Below are 13141 nucleotides of genomic sequence, written 5' to 3' on the forward strand. Positions count from 1 at the left end.
AGATGTGGGAAACCATATATTGATTCCCTCCTGCATTCACAGTTGTCTTGTTTGCCCACTGTATTAAAATGGCTGGACAGGACAATCGTCAATACAAGAGGGCGTATATATAGAAGTGGGTAAAAAAAAACAGATCCCTGTTGTGTACTTCATATTATACACTCTTAGAATTAAAAAAAAAAAGATCTGTTACAGTGAAAAAGACAGCCAGTAAACTGTTGAGTGGTGAAACCTAAGCTGAATATCACAATATCCACATAGGCCATGAGTTCAGCTGGCCTTAACTACTTGCCGGCCGCAAGTAGTTGCGGTTTTCAAGTGGTTTACCGGGGCTATGTTCAAGTTGATAATGGCAATAATGGTTGATAATGGTTTCTCTATTTTCTCCATCCGCAATGACGAAGTATTGTCACACAATCTGTGCAGAGCCAGCCGGCTAGCTATTTTCCGCTCCATTGGTGTTTCCTGCTGTTTTCCCTGAAGCTAACTGGATCTGTTAGGCCGGGATAGACAGGTGGCTGATTGGCTGGGGCAAGAAGCCGGAAGCCGATTTGCTGGCTTAGCGGTGTGAGAGGGCTCGGGACACAGTGCTCTGCGCCCCGAGCCCTCCCATAAAACTGGCCAACTGGGGCCAAAAGGCTGTGGTCATGTGCCTGTGAGGGGGGTGTCAGACCAGGTTGAGACCTGTTGGTCCGGAACCCTGCACAGTGCACGGCCACAAAGAGGGTGTGGGCTTGGAGGGGTTGTGCCACGGGCCCTGCACCCCTTGTGAACCACTGGTTATGGCTATCAGCCAAAACCCCGGTACCTTTTTTGTTTTCAGCCGGTGGTTGGCTTTCTCAGGAAGGGATCTGAGCGGCTCATTAACCACTGGACCGTTTTCCAAAGCGGCGGGAGGGGATCATTTCCTGGGTGCGCTGGTGTAAACGGTAAGCCCGAGAAAAGATCCGATGTTGCGGCTGGCTGGTCACAGAAGCAATGAAAGACTAGATGATCTCTGATCGCCTCTATGACCTTGGAGAATCAGAGCAACGTAATGATGTCACTTCCGGTCCAGGGTGGAAGTAAACATATTTTTTTTTTGATCTTTTGCTTTTAAAGGTAAAAAAGAGATTTGGGGTCTTTTTGACCCCAGATCTCTCCATAAAGAGGACCTGTCATGCTTCTTTCTATTACAAGGGATGTTTACATTCCTTGCGTTAGGAATAAAAGTGATAAAAAATAAATAAAAAGTAAACAAACAGTGTTAAAAAAAAGAAAAATAATTAAAAAAAAAAAAAAGGAAAACAAACCTACAAACTTTAAAGCACCCTCATCCCTCCGAGCTTGTGCGCAGAAGCGAACACATACGTAAGTCGCGCACGCATATGTAAATGGTGTTTGCACCACACCTGTGAGGTATAGCCATGGACATTACAGTAAGAGCAAGAATTCTAGTGCTAGATCCCCTCTGTAACTAAACAGGTAACCTGTAAAAAATGTTAAACCTTTGCCTATTAAGATTTTTAAGTCTTTGTCTTAAGTCTTTGTCATTCCACGAGCGTGTGCAATTTTAAAGCAAGACATATTAGGTATCTATTTACTTGCCTTAACATCATCTTTCATATTTTACAAAAAAATTGCAGCATATATTGTGTTTCGTTTTTTTTCAGTTATTAAAATGTATTTTTCCAAAAAGGGTCTCTGCTAAAAATATATATATTATGTTCGGGGGTTATTTGTAATTTTCTAGCAAAAAATATTGAGTTAAAACATGTAAACAAAAAGTGCCAGAAAAAGCTTGGTCTTTAAGTTGTGCAGATCCTCAGCAGATAGAAAGAATATCTGTAGCAATGCAAAGACACACAAGAGGGCGCTTCTAAGTGCAGTAAGTAGGATCAATTTATTAATAAAAAACAAATAAACCACTCACATGTAGTAGAATAAAAAGCACAAGTCACAAACTCTGTTGCGTCATCTGGAAACCCAGGCAGTTCAAATATGTTAAACAGCAGAAACTTTCAAAATACAGAGGATTTACCAGGTGTGAAGGGGGCGTGGCTGAGTGTTTCGAGGCGCTACCGCCTCTTTCTCAAGCCGCAAAACGCGTAGTCATGCCTCTTTCACACATCCTGGAATGTGACATCATCAGCCAAGTGCCCACACTGTCAGATCAGCTCCAGAGCTGGTATATCCTCTATTACTGGTGGTTTCTGCTCTTAACATGTTTGCTCTGCCTGAATTTATGGATGAACAGAGCTTTTGGCATGCACTTTTTATTCTACCACATGTGAGTGGTTTATTTGTTTTTAATTAATAAATTGGTCCTACTTACTGCATTCAGAAACTTGTGTTTCTTTACACTCTAATGCCATGTACACACGATCTGATTTTCCAATGGAAAATTTTCTATAGGAGCTTGTTGTCGGAAATTCCGACCTTGTGTAGGCTCCATTGGACATTTTCCATCGGAAATTTCCGACACACAAAATTTGAGAGCTGGTTCTCAATTTTTCCGACAACAAAATCCGTTTTCGTAAATTCCGATCGTGTGTACACAATTCCGACACACAAAGTTCCACGCATGCTCGGAATCAAGCAGAAGAGCCGCACTGGCTATTGAACTTCATTTTTCTCGGCTCGTCGTACGTGTTGTACGTCACCGCATTCTATGATGTTCGGAATTTCCGACAAAATTTGTGTGACTGTGTGTATGCAAGACAAGTTTGAGCCAACATCCGTCTGAAAAAAATCCATGGATTTTGTTGTTGGAATGTCCGATCGTGTGTACGGGGCATTAGGATACACTACCTTTATTTGTTTGAAATTAACCTGACTTAAATTAGAATTCCACTTTAATCCTCTTAAGGATCAACAGTGAGCCCTGTGGTCACCTTCACCCCAAACTGGAGGAAGATCTTCACAGGAGAGTCTATAACAATGACGTGTGATGTGGGCTCTACTGGAGGAAGAGATCTGACCTATTACTGGTACAAAGATGGTAACTGGGTGTATACAGGAAAAATATATACCATTAGATCTGCAAAAACGGAACATAGCGGAGACTACAGATGCCGAACCGGTACAGAAAGTGGCACTGCCAGACTGGATGTTGCTGCTGGTCAGTTTATTATTTTAATGTGTTCTTTGCCAATTCCAGAAAAAAAGAGAGATGTTATTGAGTTGTAGGAATGAGTTGCTGGCCCGTGCCGATCCCAGTAACGTCACTCAATAAATTTGGTCATGTCAATCTACTACAAATGTATCTAGTTGTGGAGGCAATACTATGTCTGTCCTGTAACCATCATCTTCTCATGGAATCTTCTCTGTGTTCCAGACCTGGTGATCCTGCAGGTTCCTCTCGATGTTTACGAAGGAGATGATCTGACTCTGAGATGTCACCATCGTTCTGACTTCATAGAAGTATATACAATATTCCGCAAAGATGATTCTATCATTCAAGGTGGGAGATACAGATCTGTATTACATGTAGGAACTGTATACATGATGGACACCATGAGATACAGATGTACAAAAGAAATACAGAAGAAAACTTTGTATAGTCATATAACTTTCACAGATGAAGCCTTTATCTACATACAAAGTAAGACATACTTTTTTTTTTTTTACATAACTAAGCTTTAACCCTTTGCTGCAGATGCCCCCTTTAACCACTTCAATACCAGGAACTTTCACCCCCTTCCTGCCCAGGCCAATTTTCAGATTTCAACGCTGTCACATTTTGAAAGACAATTGTGCGGTCATGCAACATGGTACCCAGATTAAATTTTTATCCTTTTTTAAGACAGATAGAGGTTTCTTTTCGTGGTCTTTTACCGATTCAGCCCCGGAAGATTTTACCCCCTTCCTGACCAGAGCACTTTTTTGGCGATTCGGCACTGCGTCACTTTAACTGACAATTGCGCGGGCGTGCGACGTTACACCAAAACAAAATTGACGTCCTTTTTTCCCCACAAATAGAGCTTTCTTTTGGTGGTATTTGATCACCTCTGCGGTTTTTATTTTTTGCGCTTTAAACAAAAAAAGAGCGACAATTTAAAAAAAAAAAGCAATATTTTTTACTTTTTGCTATAATAAATATCCCCCAAAAATATATAAACAAAACATTTTTTTCTCAGTTTAGGCCGATATGTATTCTTCTACATATTTTTGGTTAAAAAAAAGTTGCAATAAGCGTATATTGATTGGTTTGCGCAAAAGTTATAGCGTCCACAAAATAGGGGATAGTTTTATGGCATTTTTATTATTAATTTTTTTTTTTTTTATTAGTAATGGTGGCGATCTGCAATTTTTATCATGACTGCGACATTATGGCGAACAGATTGGACACTTTTGACACTATTTTGGGACCATTATACAGCGATCAGTGCTATAAAAATGTACTGATTACTGTGTAAATTACACTAGCAGGGAAGGGGTTAAACACTATGGGGCGATCAAGGGGTTAAGTGTGTCCTAGGTAGGGATGAGCCGAACACCCCCCTGTTCGGTTCACACAAGAACATGCGAACAGGCAAAAAAATTTTTGAACACGCGAACACCGTTAAAGTCTATGGGACACGAACATGAATAATCAAAAGTGCTAATTTTAAAGGCTTATATGCAAGTTATTGTCATAAAAAGTGTTTGGGGACCCGGGTCCTGCCCCAGGGGACATGGATCAATGCAAACAAAAGTTTTAAAAACTGATTTTTTTCAGGAGCAGTGATTTTAATAATGCTTAAAGTGAAACAATAAAAGTGTAATATTCCTTTAAATTTCATACCTGGGGGGTGTCTATAGTATGCCTGTAAAGGGGCGCATGTTTCCCGTGTTTAGAACAATCTGACAGCAAAATGACATTTCAAAGGAAAAAAGTCATTTAAAACTACTTGCGGCTATTAATGAATTGCCGGTCCGACAATACACATAAAAGTTCATTGATAAAAATGGCATGGGAATTCTCCACAGGGGAACCCCGAACCAAAATTAAAAAAAAAATGGTGTGGGGGGTCCCCCTAAATTCCATACCAGGCCCTTTAGGTCTGGTATGGATATTAAGGGGAACCCCGGCCAAAATTTTTTAAAAAAAATGGCGTGGGGGTCCCCCTCAAAATCTATACCAGGCCCTTCAGGTCTGGTATGAATTTTAAGGAGAACCTCGCGCCAAAATGTAAAAAAAAAAAATGGCGTGGGGTCCCCTCAAAAATCCATACCAGACCCTTATCTGAGCACGCAACCTGGCAGGCTGCAAGAAAAGAGGGGGGGACGAGAGAGCGCCCCCCCTCCTGAACCATACCAGGCCACATGCCCTCAACATTGGGAGGGTGCTTTGGGGTAGCCCCCCAAAGTACCTTTTCCCCATGTTGATGGCGTGGGGTAGCCCCCCAAAGCACCCTCCCAATGTTGAGGGCATGTGGCCTGGTATGGTTCAGGAGGGGGGGTGCTCTCTCGTCCCCCCTCTTTTCCTGCAGCCTACCAGGTTGCATGCTCAGATAAGGGTCTGGTATGGATTTTTGGGGGGACCCGACGCCATTTTTTTTTTTTTTTGGCGCGGGGTTCCCCTTAGTCAGACTGTTCTAAACACGGGAAACATGCGCCCCTTTACAGGCATACTATAGACACCACCCAGGTATGAAATTTTAAAGGAATATTACACTTTTATTGTTTCACTTTAAGCATTATTAAAATCACTGCTCCCGAAAAAACGTCGGTTTTTAAAACTTTTTTTTTCATTGATCCATGTCCCCTGGGGCAGGACCCAGGTCCCCAAACACTTTTTATGACAATACCATGCATATAAGCCTTTAAAATTAGCACTTTTGATTTCTCCCATAGACTTTTAAAGGGTGTTCCGCGGCTTTCGAATTTGCCGTAAACACCCGAAAATGTTCGCTGTTCGGCGAACTGGCACACAGCCGATGTTCGAGTCGAACTCGAAGCTAATCCCTAGTCCTAGGGAGTGATTCTCACTGTAGGGGGGATGGGCTACCACTGACATGACAGAGATCATGACAGAGATCACTGCTCATGATGACAGGGAGCAGTGATCTCTGTCATGTCACTAGGCAGAATAGGGAAACGCCTTGTTTATATAGGCATCTCCCCGTTCTGCAGCTCCGTGACACGATTGTGGGATACCGGCTGACATCGAGTCCGCGGGACCCGCGGGCACGGTCACGCTGTACACAGCGGGCGCGTGCTAGCCCCGCCAATTAAAGGGGACATATAGGTACACTCAGTTGCCCACTGCTGCCATTGTGCCGACGTATATTGGTGTGCAGCGGTCGGCAAGAGGTTAATCAACACTGGGTTTTTTTTTTTTGCTAAAAAAATGTAAAAAATTTTATATAAAAAAAAAATAATGTTTTTTTTTAGTTTCTGTTAAATTTTTTTGCAAGTAAGTAAATTTTCTTCTTCAGTTGATGTGCACTGATGAGGTGGTACTGATTGGCACTGATAAGACTGCACTAATGTGCACTGATGGGGCAGCATTGATGAAATAGTGACAAACATTGGTACCCTGATGAGCACTGACAGGCAACACTGATGAGCACTGACAGGCAACACTGATGGGCACTGACAGGCAACACTGATGGGCACTGACAGGCAACACTGATGGGCACTGACAGGCAACACTGATGAGCACTGACAAGCAACACTGATGGGCACTGACAGGCAACACTGATAGGCACTGACAGGCAGTACTGATGGGTACTGACTGGCAGCACTGTTGGGGCTGCACTGATTATCAGTGCCCTGATTATCAGTGTAGATGCCCCCTGTATGGATTGTCGCTTACTGGCTCTCCTCTCCTCACATGCTTAGATATTCCAACCTGTAAAAACTAATTTCAGGGAAGTGGCGCTCTGCATATTGTCAGCGAAATTTGGTTGTACGCAAAGCACACAGCCAAATCTCCTGTTTCTAATCATAATAACAATTTTGTCTAATGAAATAAATGCATCTCACCTTTTGATCGCATCCATCCTCTGGTGTGTGCCCCATCCAACCAACTAGACAAAAGACAACCTCATCGTTCCAGTTCCAAAAAACACACTGCAGCCAGCCCCTCTCAGCTGTCTGAGTGAGCCACTTTATTAGCATATCAATAGGAGGTCCCACAGCTCGAGGGTTCAGCCTCCAACAGCCAAACACACCTCTTACAAAGCTTGTGACCTCACAGGATGTAAGTGACCATATAAGGATTTAACAACAGAACACAAAACAACCAATTACTACAGGACATGATACAATATACTAAATGACGATGACTAAAGTTCCTTGTGCATGGGAGATTATCTGCATGTGTACATCATGGCACCCCAAACATGTTGATCAGGCATACCAGGGGTGACAAGAGCAAAACACCTCTAAACCGATAATGTCTTTGCAGAGTGAACGCATCCCCACCAGACGATCATTCTGTGCATTGCACAGGGGCCCTTTTGCTGGCGGACATGTCTTTTCTCCGCAAACACCTCTCTCCAAACACCAGGAAGTTTTCCACTACCTAACAGGTCTCAGCCAGCGTCGATCTGCCCCAGTCAGCTCTTTAGAGCGGGCTGTGGTTGAACACACACTGGGAGACTTATGACAACACATTAATATAAAATTTTCCACAACAATATCCATCCCCCCCAACAGCGAAATGTGGGCATGGCTTAAATTGCACTACATATTGGGTGTGGCTTAAAGGGGTTGTGGTTTAATAGTCTGAGATGACTTACATAGTGTAGAATGCAGTGATGTTAAATAGGGAATGTACAGTGCGGAGTGCACAGCAGTGGGTAGTATGTGCAGGAGAGGAGTGTGGTGTGCGGAGTGCATGTAGGTGGGTATATTGTGCAGGGGAGGAGTGCGGAGTGTACAGCGGTGGGTAGTATGTGTAGGATGGTGTTAGTAGGGCAGTGGAAAGTGTCAGTAGTTATTATATATTATTATTATTATTATTATTATATTATTTTCTTCTTATTATTTTTTTACAATTTAATTTTTTTTGTATTTTTTTTTTCATTTTTTCCAATTGCTTTTTAGGGGCCAGTGGATGGTGTCAGTAGGGCAGTGGACAATGTCAACATTTATTTATTTATTTTATTTTTATTATTTTTTTACAATTTTACATTTTAAATTATTTTTTCCAATTTTATTTTTGGGGATAATTGGGGGTGGGGGGTAGTGGACAGTGTCAGTAAAGCAATGGATGGTGTCAGTAGTTTAGTATTTTTACGTATTAATTTTTTTACAATTTAATTTGTTTTTAATTTTTTTCACAATGCTTTTTGGGGGGACGGGGTTGGGGCAGTGGATAGTGTTGGTAGGGTAGGGTTGAGTGGTGTCAGTAATTTTTTATTTTATATATATTTTTTTACAATTAAATTTTTTATATATTTTTTTACAATTTAATTATTTAATATTTAATGCATTTTTTTTTATCTGTTGGGGGGCTTTAGTGAGATATCTAAACAGACCCCTGACATCTCCCCTTTGAGACAGGGAAAGGGACTGAGGACACAGGTTCCCCAATCTTTTTCAGCACTGAAGATGAATGGAGAGGAGACAGAAGTTTCTCTCCATTCATAAACTGAGCAGAGTAAACACAGGTTACTCTGCTTAGTTTTCGCTCACTGTGTCCACTGTGTTCAGAAAAGGAAGGGGCCGATAAATTAAATATTTACCTGTCCCTTTCTCCGCTCTCTATCCTGACATCCCCCACAGCAGCCCCTATGAGGGGAGAGGAGGGAAGCCGGCTGCGGGGGACGAGGGGGCGGCGGAGAAGATGGACATGGAGCCGGAGGAGGAGGATAAGGGGGGCGGAGGAGGAGGACACAGAGTTAGAGGAGGGCTGAAGAAGGAGGACAGGGGACCAGAGAAGGACAGGAAACAGCCAGGAATGATCGGGAGGGACAGCTGTGAGCACTGATCTCCCTGTATAGCCACGGGAGGGAGAGGAGGAGAAGCGGCTGTCAGCTGAAAAGGTATACAGGGGGATTGGTGCTCACAGCTGTTTCCTGCCGCACCGATCATTCCCAGCTGTGAAGCTGGGGAACATTCCATGTGCGCAGGGTGGGGATGATACCCCACTGCCGCCCAGGATCGGCCCTGCACTCACCCGACACTCGTGGGTCTGCGGGAGCCACAGCCAAAATGCAGGAGACTCCCGCACCTCGGGGGAGACTTGGGATGTCTAAATGCTGTCAGCGTGAGGAGAGGACTGCCGATAACAGTCAAATCCTGTTTACACCATACCTCCCAATTTTTTGAGATGGGAGTGAGGGACACCTATTAGCAAAAGTATGTGGGCATAGGACATACCCCCCGTCATGCCCCCCTAAAGGAAAATTATACAAAAATAATTATTAGTTAAACCCACAAGTGCTTTTTTTAACACTTCTATTCCTTTATATTGGCTTTTGAAATATACAAATGCAACAATTTTGAAATTGGATGAAAGGTTTAGCACTGGGAAGCACTTTTTGATAGATATATAGTGCATTTTATATACAGGCATATGCATCAAACCAAAATGAGGGACACATGAGGAGGAATGAGGGGCAGAGGGACATTGCTCCAAATCAGGGACAGTCTCTCGAAATCAGGGACAGTTGGGAGCTATGTTACACTGTGATCATCTGTGATTGAACACAGCTGGTCACATGGTAAAGAGCTGCTGTGATTGGCTCTTTACCCCAATCTGTGATCAGCTGTGTCCAAAGGACACAGCTGATCACAGATCCCTGAAGATGCCCGCTGCAGGGGGCACACGGGAAGCGCAATCATGGGGGAACATCAATAGACACTCCCAGAAATTTGAGACCGTGCTATAGCCGTCATCCGGGTATACTGACATCAGGAAGAGGTTAAAAGCCTTCACAGGTTATCAGGTTAGAGTTAATCACAAATGATAGCCCTGGAATTATTTGTATAAGTACAATCTTCATTTTTTAATGTAGTCACATCCGGTGCAAGCATATATGTTCCTATGTGAGTCTACGTTGGGATGGTGAGCAATGATTTAGTGTAAGTTTCAATTTTTTAAACTTTTTTCACATAACTTCACAATGTGATTACTTTTTAGAGCTATTTGAAATTCCAGAGATAAAAGTGACCCCGTATCCAGTGGTAGAAGGTGATGAGATGACCCTGACATGTGATTCTAGTCTCAGCCTGCTCAGACCGAGGACACAACTGAAATTTGCTTTTCACAAAGATGGACGGAATGTCAGAGCATTCACTTCATATAATCAGTATGGAATTCAGTCCGCTCAGGTGAAGGACTCTGGGAAATATTCCTGTGAAGCAACAACTGTAACCAACAGTGTAAAGAGGAGGAGTCAGGAGAAACTGGTCGAGGTAAATGGTGAGTCAATCAGGACCAGAAGACTCAGGTTTTGACGATCAGCATTTAATAATGAATTAATGAACCATTTTCTAACTCCAAACTTACCTAGTAATGATGCCCAGCCTCAGCCTTATTAGTCCCAAAAAAACAACATATAGACAAACCTCTTTGTATGTACCACCCCCTCGCCCCTTGGAGGAAGTTGGGGACCCCAAATGGCTTTGTGTGCTGACATTTCACCTTAGGGTAGGGTCCTTGACTTGTGTGCAGTATGAAGAAATTGGGTGCCAGTGTCAGGGAAATGGCCGTGTTGTGGGCAATTCCGCCAGTAACCGTCATGGTGGCAGGCGAGTCTAGTGAGCACGCCCTGATCTTGTAGGCACACCCCTCTGGCCTATTTAAACCTGCCACTGACACTTGCAGTTTGCTGGATTATCAAACAGCTCCTGTGTTCCTGTGCCTTGTATACTCTGAAGACCCCTGCTTGACCTCTGCTCGGCTTGACCTGTGTTCCTGTTTATCTCCTCGCTCTGACCCCGGCTTGGCTGACTACTCTCTGATCTTCTGCCCTCTGTGTATGACCCGGCTTGTTCCTGTACCTCTCTCGGACTGTCTTTTGGTATCTGACCCCTGGCCTGGCTGCGGACCCTGTTCCTGGTTTACCCTGCTGTTACCGTTCAAGACTTCTCTCCGCACGGCTGCCACAACGCACTCTAGCTACTTACAGCCAACCAGCCCGTTTGCAGTATTCCTGGCAACCCGTGCACCTCTGTGCATCGCATTCCCTGTACCCAAATCCAGGGACGTGCTGCACTCAGCCGCAAGGGGCGCCCTCTCAGCAACCCGGCCTCACACTACAGACTTGACAGCCAGTCACTTTAAGATGGTTCAACAAGGTTTAATATATGACCAAATAAACTCTGGGATAGATTGATTAGGGCACAGGATACCCAAAGAACAAAAAAATGCAGACTGAATTTCTACCTATGGTCAAATCATAATAATGGAACTTTAAGCAAGACAGGAGCTCTGTACTTTTCACACCGTAGGGCAGTTACACATATCTCTTGGATGAGCCACGAGAATTTCCTACAATGTCCACCGGCAGTAGCTTCTCCACATCTCTCCAGGACACTCTTCCACAGCAAGTCTTCACCCATAGTGGTCCAATCTAAGCAATCACCTGCCTGTTCCACATCCCCAGGACGACAGCAGGGAGCTTCAGACTCCAGACTTTGGTTTCTCTGTAGTAAAGCGCACCCTCTCCAGGCAGCGAGTTTGGGAGGACAGGAGCACACAGCAACACACTCTCCCCAGGCAGATACTGGGAGGCAGAGACTGGGAGGCAACAGAGCTTTCCAAGGTAACACTCCTGAATATTTATTCTCTTTCCCAGAATGTGCCACCAGTAATAAGCCTCGTAATGATTGGCCAGGGAGATATAAATGTTCATATTTCAGATTATTGGATCAGCTTAATCTATTGCTAGGGATGCTCCACAGCAGGCAGAAGTCTTGGGAAAAACCCAAAGAAAACAGAACTATCAATTTTAGATGTAGGTGGACAACAACCCAGCAGTACTAATTTTAGGCACACTCCTGCTTCGGGCAAGGCCCCTACAGGTAGCACCGTTGGGGATTTCAGTACTGCATGGCAATAAACACAAAGAAAGATATTTGAAAATGGTGAATCGATTGTTCTCAACTGCTTGCCCCAGGAGTCAACCATTTTCTAATGCAGCCACCAGCCATCTTCCCATATTCTAATGCAGCCACCAGCCATCTTCATCATTAAGGCCTTAATATTTAAACTCAGCAGGTATTCCTTAAAAATTGGAACTCCAAGCCTAATACAAACTTGACAAAACCCATAATACTAATGAGCTCTTGTTGCTCTGCATGGTCACTTCAATCTGAATCATGAGTCCCATAGCATACTGGTAGCTCACCTGTTGTATTTGTACATGGAAAGACATTTATATTTTTCCTCCTGGATTTCCTTCTCTGCAGAGCTGTTTGTAAATCCAAGAATCGTAGCAATCCGAAATGCAACGATAGAAGGAGATCAAATGACCCTGATATGTATCACAAGACTTGAGCCGCTCAGACAGAGAACAGATGTGCAGTTTGCTTTCTACAGAGATGGACGAAATGTTCAGGAATTCAGTTCATCAGATCAATATGGAGTCCAGTCTGCCCAGCTGGAGGATTCTGGGAATTATTCCTGTGACATGAGAGCTTCAAATGGCAAAGTGAGGAAAAGTAGTCATTTCGTCCATATTACGATAAAAGGTGAATATGATTTATTCCTAAACAAATCCCAAATGTGCCTCCACCATTACAATTCTGTCCAGCAGATGCTATTTAAAGGATAAGTGTGCATTTTAAAACAAAGTGCATCCTTCCTTTTCCCCCCTTCTCCTGACCTAACCTAGTCCACCCTTCCCCTACAAATACATACGTAGCTTGATATGATGGCCCCCTGTTCTACTGTTTAAATCCCAGTAGTGCAGGTCTTTACTGTTCTGGCTACCCCTGCGCATTAGTGATCTATATGCTTCTATGGAGCAGAATATCGAGGCTATAGATAAGAGATGATCAGAGATGGTCTCATAGCATTTTATGCAGTCATTATTTTGAGCTAAGTATACATCTGTGGAGGGGAAGAGTGGGTTAGGATAGGTTAGGTCAGTGGAAGATGGCAAAAAGATAAGTGCACCTTGTTTTAAAGCTCACCTCTCCTTGAATCTACTAGTATTTTATAGGGGTAAGTATCACAATTTCTGTAAAATTTCTGTGAAAATCAACCTTCTAATTGACT

General features: G+C 43.4%; 1 protein-coding gene across 1 annotated transcript in view; it reads left to right on the top strand.

The window, feature by feature from the left end:
• Positions 1–13141, top strand: part of LOC141116644 (Fc receptor-like protein 6) — a 33893-nt gene that overhangs the window by 9547 nt on the left and 11205 nt on the right. The window contains exons 3-6 of the mRNA XM_073609036.1: positions 2849–2980; positions 3317–3442; positions 10058–10339; positions 12331–12612. Of these exons, the coding sequence (XP_073465137.1) occupies positions 2849–2980; positions 3317–3442; positions 10058–10339; positions 12331–12612 (822 nt within the window). The remainder of the gene's footprint in view (positions 1–2848; positions 2981–3316; positions 3443–10057; positions 10340–12330; positions 12613–13141) is intronic.

The sequence above is a fragment of the Aquarana catesbeiana genome, linkage group LG13, assembly GCF_042186555.1.
Source record: "Aquarana catesbeiana isolate 2022-GZ linkage group LG13, ASM4218655v1, whole genome shotgun sequence".
NCBI lineage: Eukaryota > Metazoa > Chordata > Amphibia > Anura > Ranidae > Aquarana > Aquarana catesbeiana.